The sequence below is a fragment of the Phaseolus vulgaris genome, chromosome 10 (assembly GCF_051622355.1).
Source record: "Phaseolus vulgaris cultivar YP4 chromosome 10, ASM5162235v1, whole genome shotgun sequence".
NCBI lineage: Eukaryota > Viridiplantae > Streptophyta > Magnoliopsida > Fabales > Fabaceae > Phaseolus > Phaseolus vulgaris.
In genome coordinates, this window is record NC_143507.1 from 31,890,506 (window position 1) to 31,912,171 (window position 21,666).

General features: G+C 35.6%; 1 protein-coding gene across 3 annotated transcripts; it reads right to left on the bottom strand.

Moving 5' to 3' along the window:
* Positions 1-1,341: 1,341 nt before the first annotated feature.
* Positions 1,342-18,635, bottom strand: LOC137818506 (nitroreductase family protein). Of its 3 annotated transcripts, none has more exons than XM_068621970.2 (5): positions 17,500-18,635; positions 16,126-16,975; positions 15,303-15,492; positions 13,405-13,573; positions 1,342-4,353 (listed from the first exon to the last, which is right to left on the bottom strand). In XM_068621970.2, the coding sequence occupies exons 1-4, from the start codon at positions 18,258-18,260 to the stop codon at positions 13,446-13,448; spliced, it is 1,929 nt and encodes a 642-aa protein (XP_068478071.2). In that variant the 5' UTR covers positions 18,261-18,635; the 3' UTR covers positions 1,342-4,353; positions 13,405-13,445. The 3 variants fall into 3 exon arrangements, with proteins under 3 accessions (XP_068478071.2, XP_068478072.2, XP_068478070.2); XM_068621971.2 differs by having other exon boundaries at positions 3,958-4,342; positions 17,500-18,615; XM_068621969.2 differs by lacking the exon at positions 1,342-4,353 and adding an exon at positions 12,618-12,804 and having other exon boundaries at positions 17,500-18,615.
* Between the last annotated feature and the right edge of the window lie 3,031 nt (positions 18,636-21,666).

Sequence of the window (21,666 nt, forward strand, 5' to 3'; positions counted from 1 at the left end):
GTCTCTTTTCTCTCTTCAAATTGAGAATAAAAAAAGTGTCTCATTATATTTAATAAACTAAAATAATCTCACTTATATTTTCATTAAAAAATGTCATTTTTATTCTTGTATTTTCTTTTCTTTCATTTTCTATGAAAACAATTATAACTCTTTTTCAACGCAGTAATTAAAGTACCATCTCATTCTTCACGTTCTTTAAATTTAGAAGTCTTGCCTCCAGAAAGAAAATTTTAGAAAGATTGATTAATAAAGGCAAGCTATGTGACTCTTTTATGGGACTCATTTGTAGTTTCTTGCTTTTTCTAAAGATTCAATTGACAATTTCAGCATGTCACCTTCTGATCAAGGTTGCTTCTCCTGCATCATATCATTTAAGACATGCACCCAACAACATTACGTGAAAAATCTTTTGAACCTTTAATGAAATAAAACCTAGGTTATGATATTTAACCAATGCATTGCTTACACACCCAACGTACACACCACTGAGCTCATTCCCTAAGGCACGATGGTGTCGGAGAGGAGGGTTGTGGAGAGAGAAGTTGTCGTCGACGAAGGAGAAGAAGTGTACACCGGAGAAGGCTTGGGATCCGATACGCAGTGCAATGCAGAACTTCGTAAGTTTTTGCAAATTCACTAACTTCCTAATATGTATATCCGAAATTTTTTGTAAACTATGAACGTGTAAATCTAGAGTTGTCCCGGATGGTTGTGTGTGAAAACGAAATCTAGAATTTTTCGCCTATGAATTTGGATATACGTGAGTGTTATGAATGTGAGAATGCAAAAGGCAATGGTTCCGAAGGTGGAAATCCAAAAGTCAGTGGGTGTGCGTTTTTTTGTTTTTTCATTTCATGGCATTTTATGATTAGGAATATGGTAAGGACTAGAGGGGATGGATCTTTTAATGTGGATTGTGTGACCAACTGCATCTGTAAGAAGAAAACGTGGTGGACCCAATACTTCAATTGCAAATGAAGAGTTTGAAGAGAATATTGAACAAGAATAAGTGAAAATTGATGATGAAGGCTAGGGCCAGTAGATAAGTCATTACTGATTAATTATGAAGATCATGTGGCTAAACAGTTATGAAGATCATGTGGTTTGGTAAGTAATGAACATTAATTGAGTAGACATGTTGATGGCATTTTCATGAAGTTCTTCTTGAATCAATGTAGAGTATGGGGCGGAAGCAATGAATGAGAGTGAGCAAGATCCTCCTAAGAGTGGTGTTGATCTTGTAGGTGCATGATAGGTATGGGTATTGAGTGGTTCGGCCAGCTCAAGGGAAAAGATGAAGGAATTGAAGTTTAGAGCCTAGGATTCTAGGGAGAAGCAAAGTTGAGCACAAATGGGCAGCATAACTTTACTCACAACAAACTTGAAAATACAAGGTGTAGGCTCCTCCTTTTATAGGCTAAGGAGGACCATAATGCAACCCTAATGCTAGCCAAATGAAATGTAAATGTGAAGCACATGGGTGCACATGGGTGCACAAATGAGCACATGGGGAAGGGTGTGTCTAGTTTTTATGCTCACCCCCTCCATGGGCTTTCTAGACCGGCCTTGGTAAATTTAGAGGTTTTTTTAGAAACTCTAAGTTTACCTAGATTGGTGTTTTAGGTGCAAAAATTAATTCTAAGAAAATTACAAATAAAGTTCCTATGCTAATTTTGACAAGAAATTAAAGTCTACTCTACACTAGAGTTTATGGCATTTGAACATGTAAAAGAACGTCTTCTTGGATCCTCTTGGCCATAACTCTATGGTTGGCCCAAATTTACCCTTTGATGGGCTTGCATGTGGGCTTGTGCTTGGGCCTCTTCCATCATCCCCTCCCTCTTGAAAAGGATTTGTCCTCAAATCCATTGCTTCTTCTTCTTCATGGCTAGGGGAATGGATGTGGCTGGATGGTGTCCATCATCTCCTCCTTCTTGAGAAGATCTATCCTCAGATCTACAGACTTGATCTCGGATAGCAACCTTTTGCTTCGCCAAAGCTTGTCCTCCTGGATCAAACGTCCACCTATAGAAATAATCAAATAAGGCATAGGTGTTAGTTTGCAAATTAATTTTACTAGGTTGCCATTTTTGTTTTTCTTTTGGTTTTGGCAACCTTGGACAAAGTTTCTCTTTTAATGGTTGTGTGTGGTCTCTAATCATCTTATGTATTTTAAAATGTTCATTTGTGGTTACTTTCTCTTTAGGCATAAATCCTATAGAAGATGGTAACAACTTAAAAGGAGAAAGATGATTGAACCCACACATAACTTTAAAAGTAGAAATATAAGTAGTTTTGTGAACTACTTTATGGTATATTTGCTCACCTCTAGAGTTGTGTGTGCACTTCATGATTATTCTAGGCATAGTAGAAAGAGCTAGATTTTCAAATATATTTTGACCATGCGTTTGAGGATGATAAGAATTTAAAGTGTGCAATTTAGTTGCAAGTTTTCCAAAGGAAATCCTCAAATCATGGTTTGCGTAATTTGGAACTCTATTCAACACTATGCTTGAAGATAAACCATGAAGATGTATCACTTCTCTAGAGAAGAGTTTATCCATAACCATGAAGATTGAATCACAACCTTTTGTTGTCCTAGGGAGTTTTAATATGAAATTTATATCTTCCCAAGGATCATTTGCAAAAGGTGAAGGAGTATAGAGTTCTTGGGATGTTGCCTTAGGTGTAGTTTGAAAACAAGAATTGTACCTAAGGTAATGTCTTTGAACTTCTTTTCTCATGGGGGACAAAAGTTTTCCTTTTAAAAGCTCTAGAGTTTTATCAACTCTAATTTGTCCCATGAGTTCTCCTTCATGAAGACTTTTTCTCTTATGTGTAAGGATAGTCTCGTTGTGACAACCATTGTTTATAAGGATTTGTACACTTTGCAATGGTTGTCTCAATAAGACATGACAAGTTTCTTTAGGCACTACTTCACATAAAAAATTGTTTTTGTAGATGCTTATAAAAAACTTGACATTCACTTGGTGATATCCTAGCACATATGAGAAATAATCTATTTCATTTTTATCTATGCAAGCTTCTTTTAAAGACTCTTCTTTTTCACTTAGGCTTGCAAGTGTTCCTTTACAAAAGGTAAGGCTTTGTGGTTGTTCAACAAGACACATTTTCAAAGGTATTTTTAAATCTTTGGTCTTGTTGAATGACCTTGTGGGAAGGAACACTCTTCTCCCACGCCTTTTGTACTTCAAGGGTCTTCTCTTGCTTTTCTATTTTTACATTTTCTTCACTCTCACTAGCTTCTTTTTCTTGGCTACTATTCTCATCTTTGTCCTTTAAGATCATAGATCTTTCATTGAAACATTGAGATGCTAATTGATCATTGCCAAGGTATTCTAAACATGGAATTTCTCTAGCTTGAGTGTGAGAGATATGCTTGGTTAGGTTTTCTTGTCTCTCTTTCCTAGCTCTCCTAGGGAATTGTTGATGATAGTCATTTTTCCTAGGACTTTCTTCCCCAAGATAATCATGATGTTTAGAGCTAGATGCATGAGAATGTAATTTTTTTGAAAATTGAGACTTCTCATTCTTTGCTTTAGTCAATTCATTAGTTTTGATCTCATTCTCCAATTGTTTAGATGAAATTGATTGAATATCCTTAGTAAGTTGTTTCAAAAGAGATTTCAAGGATTTCACCTCACTTTTAAGAGATTTAGAGGAGTGAGAAGACATGACTAAAGCTTTGTGTGTAGAAGTATTTTACCTTGAGAAAAATTTAGGGAAGTCAAAGAAGGTAGTCTTCCAGGTAAGGGAGGTGAGTCACAGTGGACTACTTAAATACCAAGCCTTTGCCTTAGCCAAAAACTATCCCTCAATGTCTTCACACAAAGCTTTCTCTTAGTAAACCACTTGAAACACGATTAAGTTGAGAAATCAAAACTTTTTTTTTTTTCAATGCAAGAAAAACAATGTATGCTAACTAATTAACAAATCTAGACGGTTTTAACAAAGCTTAAAAACAACCACACATACAAAGCGTTACTAATTAAGCAAAAGAAAAGGCAATTACAAACAATTAACAATTGCTAATTAAGAATTCTATACTAGTCGGCCCTAGGTGAGGCTTCTTGGACACTTTGAGCCCTTGAAGACACACTCACCGTCTAAATGTAATTAACAAGGTAATTAACAATAAACCAAGTTCCAAAGGAAATAAGAGAACTCCCTTTGTTGATCCTCTTTTGGTTAGTGCACTTCCTTGTTGTCTTTGCTTGTTGATCTTCCAAGTGTTTGTAGTGTTTTCTCAAGAATGCTTGTTTCGGCTTTGGCCTTGTCTTCTCCTTAGAATGATGGCCTTTAATCCTCCAATTTCCAGCACCTAGCAAAGGGCTAAACCTTAACCAAATCAAGTTCCCATTCACATAAGCACCAAAGAAGAATTAAATTCCAGCACCCAAATTAGAGGTCAAAGAACAAAATCAAGAAACAAATTTAATTGAATAAAAACAGTACCACCAAAAGGATTTAGATTGTGACAACTAGAAAGGGAGTCAATTAAGTAAAGCAAACAAATAAAGGTACTCAATTAAAGGTTGGCACACAAAAGAATTCCTAAAGAAAAGCACTAGATTAGATGACCAAATAAAAAAAACAGCACCACTGGAAAATGTTGTGGGCCAGAAAACGTGTTTGTTCCCCGATTTATGCTGAGCTGTATTTTTAGAATTTGGCTCTGAAATTTGTTATGCAAGATATTCAGGATCTTATCTAAAATCTGGCTTTGGAATCACTCAAAACGGATGCACCATTTTTTTTTAATAAATTTTGCAAAATTGGTGTTCGGTTAGGCCAGCTGGAGCGCTTCAGATTTGCATTCTGATCTTAAAAGATTTATCATTTTTTTTTCTGTTGCTTCTTTTGACCTAATTCTTTTTTTGTCTTTTCTATAACACTTTAAAGTTGCATTTTCCAGAAAATCAGAATTTTCCTATGGGTGGAAATATTTTTCTGGGTTAAAACAGCCAAAACAGAGAAGGTGAAAACAGGGAAAACTGAAAACTGGAAACAAAAACAGCAAGATACCAAAGTTTAGACACAATGGAAATTTGTGAAATAGAATTGTGTATGATCTAAACACAATATGAACTCAAACTAAAAATTAAAAAGGCACCAAAGGAGCAAAGAACAACAGATTCAAGCAAATAAAGAGACCCAAAATCAAGAAACAATTAAGCCAAATAAAAGGACTACTATGAATTGTTGACAATATGGATGAACATGACTTGACAAAACATGTATAGATTCAGAAAATTAAAGACTCAAAGCATAATATGAAGCAAAATAATGAAAGCAATAAAGACTCAAAGCCTAAAACAAAATAGCAACACAAAGGTGTATGGAATCCTATCACAAATTGCACAAGAAATTGTTCAAGATCAATTGAACAAGAGTGCTTCGGTTGGATCTTCCACAAAGCACACCAAGAACAAATTAAAATGTAAAAAACAGCAAGACAAGTAAGGAAAGTAAATAACAATATGAAATAAAGAAGAACTAAAATTGAAAAGACAAGGAGCTACTCATCTTGAAGAACCAAAGCTCATGATACCAAATGATGGCATTTTCATGAAGTTCTTCTTGAATCAATGTAGAGTATGGGGCGGAAGCAATGAATGAGAGTGAGCAAGATCCTCCTAAGAGTGGTGTTGATCTTGTAGGTGCATGATAGGTATGGGTATTGAGTGGTTCGGTCAGCTCAAGGGAAAAGATGAAGGAATTGAAGTTTAGAGCCTAGGATTCTAGGGAGAAGCAAAGTTGAGCACAAATGGGCAGCATAACTTTACTCACAACAAACTTGAAAATACAAGGTGTAGGCTCCTCCTTTTATAGGCTAAGGAGGACCATAATGCAACCCTAATGCTAGCCAAATGAAATGTAAATGTGAAGCACATTGGTGCACATGGGTGCACAAATGAGCACATGGGGAAGGGTGTGTCTAGTTTTTATGCTCACCCCCTCCATGGGCTTTCTAGACCGGCCTTGGTAAATTTAGAAGTTTTTTTAGAAACTCTAAGTTTACCTAGGTTGGTGTTTTAGGTGCAAAAATTAATTCTAAGAAAATTACAAATAAAGTTCCTATGCTAATTTTGACAAGAAATTAAAGTCTACTCTACACTAGAGTTTATGGCATTTGAACATGTAGAAGAACGTCTTCTTGGATCCTCTTGGCCATAACTCTATGGTTGGCCCAAATCTACCCTTTGGTGGGCTTGCATGTGGGCTTGTGCTTGGGCCTCTTCCATCACATGTCTAGCTTAGGTGGTCTGGTTCATGCAAGTTATGAGAATTTAGACTGAGGATTGCTTTGTGCATTTGTAGAGAAGTGACAAATAGAGACAAACATATTTCATTTACCTATTGCGGAGATGACCATCATTTTTTATGATGTGTCAAATTTGTTGCATTTGTCCATTGTTGGCCAATTCTATACACATCGGACCTTAGATGTAGATCGGGAAATGATTTGTTGGTAAAATCCATACATGTTGATCGGGGAATTGCATCTGAAGAGACACGACACTGTCGTGGAGCTCATGTGTGCCTAAGTTGATTGAGAAATGTGTACGAGGATGCATGCTCAAGGTGGTAGTGGACTGTAGTTGTCGTTGCACTATCTTCGTCGACAAGAGTGTTACTTTGGTGAGTGTGATATAGTTTTTTGTCGATATGAGGCTGACTGGGGGTATGCTTGGGCAACAGCTGCGTAACCCACATGTATGAGCAACTAGGATATTGTAACTACACAAAGACTAGGCAACTTGATGGAGGAGGGCCCAAGCTCACCACACGATGAAAGCCAAGCCTCCAAGACTAAACGGTCTAGCCTATGATGAGGAGTGTCTAGACTCAAAAAGGAGCGTCTAGCCCATGAAGAGGAGCGTCTAGGCCATTATGAGGAGCGGCTACATAAGGAGCGTCTAGGCCATGATGAGGATTCCTTCTAGACCGTCTAGCTTCACATACACATGGGTCAAAGCTACGGTTTTGGGAAGAGAAGACCTTTTTGTAATTGTTACATAAAGGCCCATTAGGGGTGCTTAGTAATTAGAGTAGTGTAGAAAGCATTTTTTTGTGTGAACATTCTAGAAAGACCATGGAGGGGGTGAGCATAAAAACTAGACACACCCTTCCCCATGTGCTCATTTGTGCACCCATGTGCCATGTGCACCCATGTGCTTCACATTTACATTTCATTTGGCTAGCATTAGGGTTGCATTATGGTCCTCCTTAGCCTATAAAAGGAGGAGCCTACACCTTGTATTTTCAAGTTTAATTGAGTAAGGTTATGCTGCCATTTTTGTGCACAAGTTTTACTTCTCCTAGAAATCTAGGCTCTAAACTTCAATCCTTTCACCCTCTCCCTTGAGCTGGCCGAACCACGCAAACACCATACTCATCATGCACCTACAAGACCAACACAACTCCTAGGAGGGTCTTGATCATCTCACCCATTGCTTCCGCACCTTGTTTTCTACTTTGATTCAAGAAGAACACATGAAAATGCCATCATTTGGTATCATGAGCTTTTGGTTCTTCAAGATGAGTAGCTTGGTCTTTTAAATTTTCAGTTCTTCTTTATTTCATATTGTCATTTAAATTCCATACTTGTCTTGCTGTTTTTTACTTTTTAAATTGTTCTTGATGTGCTTATGGAAGATCCAACCGAAGCACAATTGTTCAATTGATCTTGAACAAATTCTGTGCAGCTTGTGATAGGATTCCTTACACCATTGAGTGGCTGTTTTCTTTTAGGAATTTGAGTCCTTATTGCTTTCTTAATTTTGCTTCATTTTATGCTTTGAGTCTTTATTTTCTGAATCTATAAATGTTGTGTCAAGTCATGTGAATCCATATTTGTCAACAATTCTTAGTAGTCCTATTATTGGCTTGATTGTTTCTTGCTTTTGGGTCTCTTTAATTTGTTTGAATCTGCTGTTCTTTGATCCTTTGGTGCCTTTTTTTTATTTTTAGATTGAGTTCATATTGTGTTTAGATCATACACAATTCTATTTCACAAATTTTCATTGTGTCTAAACTTTGGTATCTTGCTGTTTTTGTTTCCAGTTTTCAGATTCCCCTGTTTACACCTTCTCTGTTTTGGCTGTTTTAACCCAGAAAAATATTTCCACCCATAGGAAAATTCTGATTTTCTGGAAAATGCAAGTTTAAAGTGTTATAGAAAAGACAAAAAAAGAATTAGGTCAAAAGAAGCAACAGAAAAAAAATGATAAATCTTTTAAGATCAGAGTGCAAATCTGAAGCGCTCCAGCTGACATAACCGAACACCAATTTTGCAAAATTTATTAAAAAAAAATGGTGCATCCGTTTTGAGTGAATCCAAAGCCAGATTTTAGATAAGATCCTGAATATCTTGCATAACAAATTTCAGAGCCAAATTCCAAAAATACAGATCAGCATAAATCGGGGAACAAACACGTTTTCTGGCCCACAACATTTTCCAGTGGTGCTGTTTTTTTATTTGGTCATCTAATCTAGTGCTTTTCTTTAGGAATTCTTTTGTGTGCCAACCTTTTATTGAGTACCTTGAATTGTTTGCTTTAATTTCTTGAATCTCTTTCTAAGTTGTCATATTATAAATCCTTTTGGTGGTACTGTTTTCTTTCAATTAAATTTGTTTCTTGCTTTTATTCCTTGACCTCTCTTTTTGGGTGCTGGAATTTAATTTCTCCTTTGGTGCTTATGTGCATGGAATTTGACTTGGTTTAAGGTTTAGCCCTTGTGAATAGGTGCTGGAAATTGGAGAATTAAAGCCAACATTCTAAGGAGGAGACAAAGTCAAAGCCGAAACAAACATTCTTGAAATAAACACTACAAACACTTGGAAGATCAACAATCAAAGACAACAAGGAAGTGCACTAATCAAAAGAGGATCAACAAAGGGAGTTCTCTTATTTCCTTTGCAACTTGGTTTATTGTTAATTACCTTGTTAATTACGTTTAGACGGTGAGTGTGTCTTCAAGGGCTCAAAGTGTCCAAGAAGCCTCACCTAGGGCCGAATAGTATAGCATTCTTGATTAGTAATTGTTACTTGTTTGTAATTGCCTTTTCTTTTGCTTAGTTAGTGACGCTTTGCATGGTTATTTTGTTAAGTTTGTGTTAAACCGACTAGCTTTGTTGATTAGTAGCTTGCATTGTTTTCTTTCATTGAAAATTTGATTTCTCAACTTAATTGTGTTCTAAGTGGTTTACTAAGAGAAAGTTTTGTGTGAAGACATTGAGGGATAGTTTTTGGCTAAGGCAAAGGCTTGGTATTTAAGTAGTCCTTTGTGACTCACCTCCCTTACTTGGAAAACTACCTTCTTTGACTTTCCTAAGTTTTCTCAAGGTAAAATACTTGTATACACAAAGCTTTAGCCATGTCTTCTTCTTCTCATTCTACAAAGTCTATTGGAAGTGAATTAAAATCCTTAAAAACTCTTTTGAAAGAAGTTTCACAAACTGTGCAATCAATTGCTTATAGACAATTGGAGAGTGAGACTAAACTTAATGTTTTGACTAAAGCAAAGGATGAGAAGTCTCACATTCTAAAAAAATTACCTTCTCATGCATATATCTCTAAAGATCATGATTCTTTTGGGTAGGGAAGCATTAGAGTAAATGATTATTATCAAGCACCCCCTAGAAGACATAGAAGAGATAGAAAAGAACAAGAAAACCCAAGAGGGGTTAGGGTAGACCAACCCCATTTCCATGGAAAAGAAAATATAGAAGCATGCGTAGATTGGGAAATGAGGGTAGAAAAATTGTTTGCTTCCCATAAAGAAAGAAAGGAAAGAAAAACACAAAAGAAGAGAGGGGAAGTCGAAAGGGAAGCTAAAGAAAAAGAAGAAAAAGAAAAGCATGAGAAGACCCTTGAAGAACAAAAGGCGTGGGAGAAGAGTGTTCCTTCCCACAAGGTCATTCAACAAGACCAAAGATTTAAAAATACCTTTGAAAATATGTGTCTTGTTGAACAACCTCAAAGCCTTACCTTTTGTAAAGGAACACTTGCAAGCTTAAGTGAAAAAGAAGAGTCTTTAAAAGAAGCTTGCATAGATAAAAATGAAATAGATTATTTCTCATATGTGCTAGGATATCACCAAGTGAATGTCAAGTTTTTTATAAGCATCTACAAAAACAATTTTTTATGTGAAGTAGTGCCTAAAGAAACTTGTCATGTCTTATTGAGACAACCATTGCAAAGTGTACAAATCCTTATAAACAATGGTTGTCACAACGAGACTATCCTTACACATAAGAGAAAAAGTCTTCATGAAGGAGAACTCATGGGACAAATTAGAGTTGATAAAACTCTAGAGCTTTTAAAAGGAAAACTTTTGTCACCCATGAGAAAAGAAGTTCAAAGGCATTACTTTAGGTATAACTTTTGTTTTCAAACTACACCTAAGGCAACATCCCAAGAACTCTATACTCCTTCACCTTTTGTAAAAGATCCATGGGAAGACACACATTTCAAATTAGAGCTTCCTAGGACGACAAAAGGTCTTGATTCTTTCTTCATGGAAGTGGATAAACTCTTCTTAAGAAAAGTGACAAGCCTCCATGATTTATTTTCAAAAATAAGGGATAGAGCTCCAAAATTTGAAAGCATAGCTCTCCCTTCTATGCTTCACGAAATCATGAGGGACACCCACAATTCTTGGGATAAGAATCCTTTTCCTTTTATGCATGCATACAATGGAGTAGTCCACAAGATTACTCATATCTCTCCATTTGAAGTTGTATGTGAACATAGTCCTCTTGCCTTTTTAAAGTTGTCACCATTTCCTAAAGGGATTATGCCTAAAGAAAAAGTAACTACTGTTGGAAATTTTAGAAAACATAAGAGGATTAGAAGGCACCTACAACCATCAAAAGGGAAGCATTGTGAGAAGTTGACCAAAACAAGAGAAAAACAAAGATGGCAACTTCACACAATTAATTGTTCTCCAAATACTCACTCTAACTCCTTTGCTTTGTTTCAAGATTCTCATAGGTTGATATTTGATCCGGGAGGACACACCTTGACGAAGCAAGAGGCTGCTATCCGAGATCAAGTTAGCAAATCTGAGGATAGATCTTTTCCCGAAGGAGGAGATGATGGACACCATCCAGCCACAACAAGCCCCCTCAAAAGCAAAAGCTTTGGATTTGAGGACAAATCATTTTCAAGAGGGAGGGGATGATGGAGGAGGGCCCAAGCTCACCACACGATGAAAGCCAAGCCTCCAAGACTAGACGGTCTAGCCTATGATGAGGAGCGTCTAGACTCAAAAAGGAGCGTCTAGCCCATGAAGAGGAGCGTCTAGGCCATTATGAGGAGCGGCTACATAAGGAGCGTCTAGGCCATGATGAGGATTCCTTCTAGACCGTCTAGCTTCACATACACATGGGTCAAAGCTACGGTTTTGGGAAGAGAAGACCATTTTGTAATTGTTACATAAAGGCCCATTAGGGGTGCTTAGTAATTAGAGTAGTGTAGAAAGCATTTTTTTTTGTGAACATTCTAGAAAGACCATGGAGGGGGTGAGCATAAAAACTAGACACACCCCTCCCCATGTGCTCATTTGTGCACCCATGTGCCATGTGCACCCATGTGCTTCACATTTACATTTCATTTGGCTAGCATTAGGGTTGCATTATGGTCCTCCTTAGCCTATAAAAGGAGGAACCTACACCTTGTATTTTCAAGTTTAATTGAGTAAGGTTATGCTGCCATTTTTGTGCACAAGCTTTACTTCTCCTAGAAATCTAGGCTCTAAACTTCAATCCTTTCACCCTCTCCCTTGAGCTGGCCGAACCACTCAAACACCATACTCATCATGCACCTACAAGACCAACACAACTCCTAGGAGGGTCTTGATCATCTCACCCATTGCTTCCGCACCTTGTTTTCTACTTTGATTCAAGAAGAACACATGAAAATGCCATCACAACTAGCTGGTTATGCGACTTTGTTACATGGTTGGATTTGTGAGCATTTCCTGTCTATAGGCATAGGACGTGTGCAGTCACAGTATTCTGAAGAGAAACCCATTAGAGAATGTATGAACCAAGAAAAGTTACTTCAATTTCTGTTATCCGATTGCAACTAGATATAGTGACACCAGCTTGCATTCGGTTTTCCCCATACAACGAGCACAAGGAAGAACGTCTATTTTGAATGGATATCGTTATTCTTTGGTTATTTGAGGCTTGGAAATTGGAGATAATTGCAATTGCCGGAACGTGTTCTCCGTCAGTATGGATATGTGCAGATGATCCTTCAACACCCATCTGCAGTTAAAGATGGCGACCTGACTACGAATGAAGTGGACCGTCGATGGTTACATTTCAATTATTGTCATGTACGATATGGACGTAGCACGTTATCTTGGTGCCCGCGTTCAACAATATATGGAGTGGTTTCGATCGATGTCACATCCATACGTCATTGACATGGTTGAGGATGACTGTCCTGTAATATACTCTCAGAAGCATTTGCCCACGGACCAGTTGCAACACATCCTCAAGAGACACATCCTGCTCTGGTATGCATGAACCATTAATAACATTTTCATTTGTGTTAATTCATTAATAATCATCAATCCGGTATACAACCCCATATCTTATTTCGACTAATGGATTGTACAAGCTGGTATTCAAATACAAAAAAAAAGAGGTGTACGGACTAGCCAATCCAGTATGTATAATCAAAACGAAAAAAAAAAAACAAAAACGATGATAAAAAACCACCACAGAACTCACTGCAACTAACCTTCACCACCTTCAACAACCGCCTACGACCACAACCACCCACAAAGAACAGTCAAAAGCCTAAAATATATTGTCAAGGATATATTTAACATTTCAAAATTATGTGGTGTAGGAAGGAGCAATAGAGGTGCAGGGAGAATTTGCCAATTTCAATGGGTAGCAACAATATAGACATCTTCATGGTAAATGCAATCATTGTGATATCAAGTTTAGAATCACGGTAGAAATGAGAGAAAAATGAATTAAAATCTAAGAATTATACTGAATAAAAAATTTATGATACAAACAAAGACAATGTAGCTTATATAGAAGAGATTTATTACTCGTTTGTCCAACCAATATACCAATCTCTAAAGCTAACCATACAACAATATGATATATACCATTTATTCATCATTGTAGTACAATTCCTGACTCGGATTTATTACAGTGATGATTATTATGCATTTACAAAACAAGGTAGTTTGTTACCAAGGTCAAAATTTTATCATATGTGTAGTTGTGTATGCAGGCAAGATTTCACCTATATATAGGGGATTCACATATATAGAGGTTAATAAAAGTTTATAGAAAGTGTGGTTTTAAGAGGGATTCATCTAACATGCCCTTTGTATATAAGTTACCTATTAGCATTGAATGATAATTTGAATTCATTGGTGCAGCTTTAAGCATCAACATCAGGGCCTGGATATGTGGGTAAACTCATTATACGTTTGTCTAAGACAGGACTTCCAACAGTAAAATGATAGAGGCTCTGGAATGTTGACCCTTTTAAGCCAAGGAGCTGATGAACTGCAAAAAAAACACAAGATTTTCAATAATTGTACTAATTCCAGATTGCAAGTACAGTACAAGCAAGTTTTTCACAATTTAGGTTTGTTAAGAGTATAGACTTTAATTGCATTAGTACAGAACATTTCTCCTGTAGTCCCTTGATTAAGCATACAAGTGTCGAACAAAATAACATTTAAAATTCAAGATAATTCATCCTTAACATCATTTTCAGATCTTTCCTTCTCCTCTATAACCAAATTTGTGAGCCAAAACAGGTGCTTAACTCACCTTCCAATATCTGCCAACACTTAATACTTGTTAAAGATTATGTCTCCATAAGTCAATTGCTGGATAAAGTAGGAAATAAGAGGGTCCTAGAATCTGGTTCCCCGTCTAAAAAGTACAATCACTTCTCTATCAATTAAAAATTCCTTTCATTGCTCAATAATTCAATTCAATTACTATATAGAGTGAGAACTCGGGATCCCAGAATCTGGTTCACCATCTGAAAGAACTGTGAAACACATACCATGCTAGTAACTGAATGTCGAAAAGGCATAGCCAGAAGAAACCAGATACCAGGGACAATAGCTATAAATATGGTTAATCTTCACAGCCTTTCAAAGACTCAATCTTTCAACAATAAAAGGCTTATAGGATGGATTTGGATTTGATGAGTTAATTAACCAATCACATATTATGTGTCATTGAGTTAACATGTGACTGGCTTATCGACCAAGATCATAAGGTTTAGATTCCACAGGTAGACCTTAACATACAAGGATCAGAAGAAATCCATGTTGAAAATTCTCTCTGCAATCAAGATTTTTCTAAGTTATCTATACGATTGTGGTTCTGCTCCAGTCATAGAATGATTATCTCGATATTAATTTACTTATGGGTCAAAGGAGGGAATAAATCATACTGTATATTGGATTAGTTGCACTTTTTGCTTCTTTATTTTGGACTACCTTGATTCCACTCTCCTAAGATTTTTTAAAGTCTAAAAATTAATCAAATCTGAACCTGCCATCAATTTTCTTTTACATAAACTGTTAGGCAGGGAAGTAATGAAAGGGTTTGGAAAGTGTATTATAGGAAGAAATCTAAAAATCAAAGTAGTTAAATTATTAGTCTATATATTATTATCTTGTGGGATGTTGAGATAAGTAAGAGTTTTAGTTGTTGTGACAGGGAATGCCTTGTGTGAAAGGAAGAGATTTCCTTTGTAAGCTGAAGTTTATGTTCAGAGTTGACAATTGCTGAAATAATATAGAAGAAGGTTCTTATTCTACGTTTTTCTTTATCTTGTTCTTTAATCTTTGAAGAGACACATAACATAAACCATCAAATTATTGTTTTCTATCCCAACATCAAGAACGATTGTACTTCAATGAATATCTTTAGGAACCTTGATGCAGTTTCTATCTAATTGTAGTACCGTGTCCTAAATTCAAATTTAAAATATAAGTTCAACTCAATGTTAAATGAGAAATGGTTGTATAAAAGGAAGTACAGAAACTAAAACTTTAATACATGTCAGCATAATGGAACATTGAGGAAGGATGCGAAATTATCAACACTTGCCTGATGTGAAAAATGCAAATAATGCTTCGGTATTAAATACTTTCCTATAGAATTCAGGATAATCACTTATATTCGCAAGGGCTCAGAAGAAAAGACAATAACCAAAAATAACTGCCACCAGATCAAAGTTCTCAAAGCAGTGGTGAACAAAGAATCATACCAGGGTCATCAAAGAAGCAACCAATTCCAGTTGCTGAGATACCAATAGCATGTGCTTCGAGGTACAACACCTGTCCAAGGACTCCAGTCTCCCAAAATAAACGTGGATACATCCAGACATTCTTCTCACACAAAGTAGGTTCCATACGGGCCAACATACCAAGGCTGAAGCATCCATCACTTGCAATGTCCTGCAATAACGTGTTACATTTTTAGAACAGGATATACAATATTCACTGATTATCAGTTCAGATTCTAAATAGAAATAAGACTGATATTAGTGTTATATAACTAATGGTATAATATCATTGTACGTTAGAGATATTGATAGATAGAATATATCAAAAGCTAAATCATTTCTGTAACTCAACCAATAGATCTTAAGATAATAAAGCAAGAAAATAAGTCAAAGCTTTGATACCCGCAAACTCAAATTCCAAACATTGAAGCTATTAAAAATAAACAACAGTTTGTTCACTTATTCAATGGTAGAGACAAAACTACCAGACTGAAAGTATGTGAGAATTGTGAAATGGATGGATATATTATTACTATATACGAACCAAGTAAACTGTGTTTCAATAATAATTCCTGCTTAAAAGCAAAATCCAAATTTAACACACCTATCTATTAAAAACAGCAGCATAAACCCTCACTCTCATTGTAATAAAGACATCTTTCATCTCCTCAATGACTGTGTTTCATTTCACAATCTAACTAGACAACTATTTGATCATGTACAACATAATTCACAGACTCTAAGAAACTCCATAAAGCAATGCAAAATTTAAAAGGCGTTTAGGCAATCACCAATTCCCACATACCTGGTGGCACGAAAGCTTCTTGGCAAGCTGCCGGCAATCAGATCTAAGCAGTTCATACAGTGGAAGCTCATCTGGACAGCCCTCGGGTTTGGTCCACAAAAAGTCAGGTAGCATAGCTTTCTTCAGTTCATCGAAATTGTTTTCATTCCTCACCAAGAAATACAATCCTTGAGGCAATCCCACCACTCTATGAACAAACAAAGCAGCATGCACCTCAACATCCCACGGAAGAGCCCGGAATGGCAATGCCAGCTGCCTCCTTTGCCTCCCTCCACTCTGGCAACCTGAAGGAAGACAGTGCAACAGAATCTGATAAAATGCATCTCTCTCAATTTCAGTAACTCCATCCATATCGACAGCACTCCTTCGATTCCTAACAACTTCCCTCACAGTTAACCCGTTATACAAACCCTCCCCACAAACACCACTCCTCTGAAACGGCTCAACCGAGAACTTATCCCCCAATGTCAAAGGCTTTTTCACAGCCTCAGCAGTCCTATAAATAACATCCCAACACACATGCTCTTTGCTAAGGGAATTAGGTTTCCCCTTCCAATCCAACTTATCAAACCCCAATATAGCTTCACTTAATTCCTTCCAGTTAACATCAAACCCACCAACCCCACTCGGATAAACCAGCATCACACAATCAGGATGCTCAAACTCAATTTCTGGAATCTTCCCTCTAACAGCACGCGACGGAATCTCAAAATCAGGGAAAACATGAAGCCCCATGAGACTCTTCAACTCCTCACACCCCAAGGAATCCAAAACCTTCACATCCCAACCAAGACCCGCAGCAGCCATGGCAACTGCCCCAATGGCGTGACCAACATCATGGTTACAGTACCTGAATCGAATAAACCATCAATTTCATCCCTAAATTATTATTCTCTCGTAAGTGACTCTTAATGTAATAAAACTACTTAGGCAACTACTGAAGTACAAAATATTCATCAGTTCAGTCCCTAAGTTAATGAAAATTTTCTTTTCTAAATAAATTTCTCCATAAATACTTATAGAAAAAGAAATAACAGAAAAGTGAATTAATTTTCTCCATGATCCACAAGTTCAAATCAACATCAACTCTTAGAGAAGCTAAATGAAGAGAGTTCCTATCCTATAGATTAGCACATGCATAAACTATTTCAAGCTTATGAAAAAAGATAATTTTTTTATAATTCCCTTCTCATAGAAGTTCTTGCTAAAATGATTATCCAAACAACATCTTAACAAAGTTGGATGACAAACTTAAACAATGTTTTAATACTTAAATGACCACTCGACATAATTTGTAATATTTATAGCACTACTACTTAAACATTTGTGTATCCTTGAGAAAGGGGGGTAATTTAAGCACAAAACTGGTAGTACCTGAACGCGCGTTCCCCGTACTTCCAAGCCTCACGCCAGAAAACCGAGGACAACCCAACAAGGAACGAATTGGGTGGAAAATACTTGGGGAAAAACCCAGATGGGATTTGGGCTCTGAGTTCCAAAGCATGCTCCTTAGGGGCATAATGAGCGACAAAAGCGGAATCAGAGATAGAGGGTATGGGTGGGGCAACGATGTAGGCTTCAGTGGGATGCAAATTGCCGCTACTGGGGTTAACCCTGAGGGACCAAGTGGAGAAGCTGGTGGTTTTCCAGGCGGAGAGGGCGAGGGAGTCGAAGAGGAACTGGGAAACGGTGGATTGGGAAATGGGGTGGGGAGAGGGGAGAGAAAGGAAGAGAGAGTGGTAGAGTGGTGGTAGATATGGTGGTTGTGGGTGGAGAAGAGAGATGAGAGGGGAGGAGAGGTATCTACGAAATGGGTTGGGCTGGTTGGCCCAGTCGAGGCCGTGGGGCCCACGGGCGAAATGGTTGAAGTTGTGCTTGGTTTGGTTGTGGTATTTGAGGACGTGGGAGAGTTTGTGTTGGTTGAGGTTGTTTTGAGGATGTTCTTGGGGGGTGGATGATGTGGAAGGAGAAGATGAAGATGGAGAAGATGGTGAAGAAGAGAATGAGCCCATCATAGCATGGGATTGGAATGGAGGGTGGGAGAATGAAGGAATGAAAGGGGTTGAAGGAAGAAAATGGAGAAGTAATGGTGGTGGTGGGGTGGTGAGGGTTCTGAGAGGGTGAGGTGCTAGCATCTTTTAAAAGGTGAGAGTGAGGGAGAAAGATTGGAATGAAATAAATGTCTTCAAAGGAACTTCATTCTAGAGTTTCCACTACTTCTAGAGAGTCTCTTTCTGTGCTTTGCTTGTCCAAATTAGTTGGGAAGAATAAAAAATTAAAATGAAATCAATTAACGAAGGTAATTAGTGAAAGAGGAAATGGAGCAGGAGGAGAAGGGGGTGCACGAAGGTAAAAGAACACACCAAACCATTCTTCGACATAGAGAATTTGAGAAATTATAAAAAGGAAAATCCCACTATTTTGTAAAATCGTCGTAGAAGAGTGAGTTGAGAAATTGTTGTCCGCGATTAGAACCAGAAAGTGGAGGTGGGAGAAGAAGCGCAAGTGGTAAGGGTTTTTTATTTAGGATTTTTATTTTTATTTTAATTTAGGAAATTTCAGTTTTTGTTTTTTCTTTGAAGAAAAAGATCTAATGCAAGATAGATGTTCGAATAATTTACACTGAGGAACCGTCTAGCGCGAACAAGGCTAAGTAGGGTCTAATGCCATCAAGTGATAGAGTGTTTAATGTTCTTAGAGGATGAAGCATTTAAGACTACCAAAGGAGAGAGCCAGATTTTGGGAGTGTCTAATACCATTTTATTGAAATTAGAAACTTGGTGTTGTAGGGTTTATAAATAGTGTAATGGTTGATATGACAGGTACGGTTTAAGGAAAGTGAATGTTGTCGTTTTTGTATACACAACATTTCAAATGTGTGATCTAGCATATCAAGTGGTCGCATGAAGAATCATAACATAATAACATCATTTGATCTAACCTATAGAAAAAAGACTTTTTTTTTGGTAATTTGCATATTCTATATACACTATGATATATTTTTCAACTTTTTTGCCTTTGAAACAATGCTTCAGGTGTATGAAACACATGCCTGATTGGTACTAGTGTTTGGGACCTGTCTAAATATAACTAGGCTAGTTCTCTATATTATTTGAGACAAAATGTTTTATTTAGTTTTAGGGTCTTATTAATTTTTATGTGTTTTTCTTTGTTATTTATACATTTGTTCTAAGATTAAAGATTAACATATTTTATTGATGGTTTTTTTTTTGTTTGTTTGGAGAGGATGGATTAGAAATAGGAAGGAGAGAATTTAATTTATCAATACTTTTGCACTCTCTTTATCTCTCCTCATTTTATATTTCCTCAACTATAACTTTTACTTTATTTCTCACCTATTTCCACTCATCTTTTTAATTTCTATCTATCATATTTCTCTAGTCTCTCTACTGAACAAGACATAAAGGCAATCAATGCTATGAAATAGGGAACTATAATTTTAAATTAAAGAGGAAATTATTTATATTTCTTGCTCGTTTTGAAGTGTGAATGATTTATTATAGAAGTTGACAATGTTATTCAACTTGTAAATGAACTTTAGATATTGATGCTATTTGTGTGAATGCAGTCAGTTAATAACTCTTTACGCTCAGAGAAGGGTTAACATATGGAATTTGTGGCTTACAACTAACTTTTTGTTGTTATGCATTCAAATAATAACAAAGATATTGTATCATATGGCAAGGTTTTCCTTTTGATAATTATATTATTGTTTCACCTATCAGAATTTTGTTGTGTTGTTATTATTTTATTATTACTATTATAATCTACGTTGTTAAAGTTTACTAGTTTGGGTCCTATGGAGTTCTATTCCCTCAAAAATACTTTGATAATTCTTAATGTTATTTAGAATTTGGAAATTGTTGGTTTGAATTGTAGTTATAATGGCAAGCTTAATTGGATGAGTGATAGATCTAAGGCTTTGTTTGGATTAGAGAGTGGAAAGGAGGGAGTGGATTTCAGATGATTTGAAGGGTAAGTGTGAAGAAAGTGAGGTTGTTTGGATTAAGGTAAATAAAGTAGAAAGTGTAGAGAAAGTTTATGAAAGTTTGTGAGTGATGGAATAGATGTGATTGGAATTATATTTTTTAATTGATAAAATTATAAATTTACAAATTTGCTTTTATATTTAAAAATTATTAAAAAATTAATTGGATTGATTTATTTATAAATTAAATAACTTTATTATTTTTATCTTTATTTTTATAATTAATATAATTATTATATAATTATTTTTATTTAAAAATAATTCATTATTATTTATATTTATTCTTATAAATAATTAATTATATTATTTTTATATTTGAATTACAATCTTATTTTAAATAAAAATAATAATAATTTTAGTTTAAAATAAAAAAAAAACTAACCTAAAGTAACTTTCGTTCCAATTCTCTCTTACCACGCGAAGAAAGTTTTAAATAATTTTTTTTTTTCGTTTTTCATGTTTTATATTATTTAATACTTTATTTTTTTTTTCCCCACAAACAGTAAATCTTTTCCTTTCTGCTCCCATAAACAAACGGAGCCTAAAAGTTTAGTTATAGGATAATGAATAGTTATTTTATGCAAGTAAAAGTTGAAGCAATAAATTTATTTTAATATAAAAGTTGTAATATAATTAAAGTTCGTAATAAGTTAATATACTTAAATATATCATTTTTTTTTAATTTGTAGTAAGAAATTTGAATTGTGAAATAAGATGGCTTTTTATTACTGATTATTTATTTTGAAATTTGGAGATGAAGACAAAAGGAAGTAAATGAAGTGATAACCAATTAAGAAATTGAAATATGTATGCAAAAAGGTAGTTTCAAATGGTTGAGGAGGGAGAATATTTTTGGTTAATTACAGAGATAGTATGTAAAATTTACATCCAAAAATAAATAATATTAAAATGTTTAATTGAGAAAATAAATGAGTGAGTATAGGAATGAATGTATTCGGTCAATATTTATATTCAGAATTAATTTTTTACTATAATATAAATTATAAAGGTAATTTATACATCAATAATTAAAATATATTAGTTATAAGTTTGTGTTGTAGTTGCACCCCCACACAATCAATTTTTATCCATCCCCACAAAATGTTTGTCTCAACATTTGTTATAATTGAAAATAATGGTCTATAAAAAGAAAAGAAAATTACAATAGTTATGTACTAATTTGAAGTTTGATTAATATAAAAATGTGATATTGTGCTTCTTGACCGTGATTTAGTCTTGAAAGTATGCAACACTCTTATTATTGTTGGTTGAGGTGTAATAAGCGTCTTTTTAGCATATTCTTGTTAATGTTTTCCTATTGTATGGTTCCATTTGTCTTCTGGTGGTGTGAGTTCATAAATATCACCAACAAACATCAGATTAAGTATTTTGGTTTTCAATTTAGTGAGATACTATTATTTTTTTTTAATAGTTAGTACACTTTTTTCAAACAGTCACATATACTTCATTTTGGATATTTTGTACATTTTTTCAAACAATCAAATTTATGTGTAACCATACTTTTTCTTTGT

Excerpts from the sequence above, each read along its gene's own strand:
- LOC137818506 (XM_068621970.2), bottom strand. The coding sequence starts at position 18,260 with ATGCTAGCACCTCACCCTCTCAGAACCCTCACCACCCCACCACCACCA. Across the intron at positions 16,976-17,499 it reads TACGGGGAACGCGCGTTCAG|GTACTGTAACCATGATGTTG; the intron begins GTACTACCAGTT and ends TATTCGATTCAG. Across the intron at positions 15,493-16,125 it reads AGAAGCTTTCGTGCCACCAG|GACATTGCAAGTGATGGATG; the intron begins GTATGTGGGAAT and ends ACGTTATTGCAG.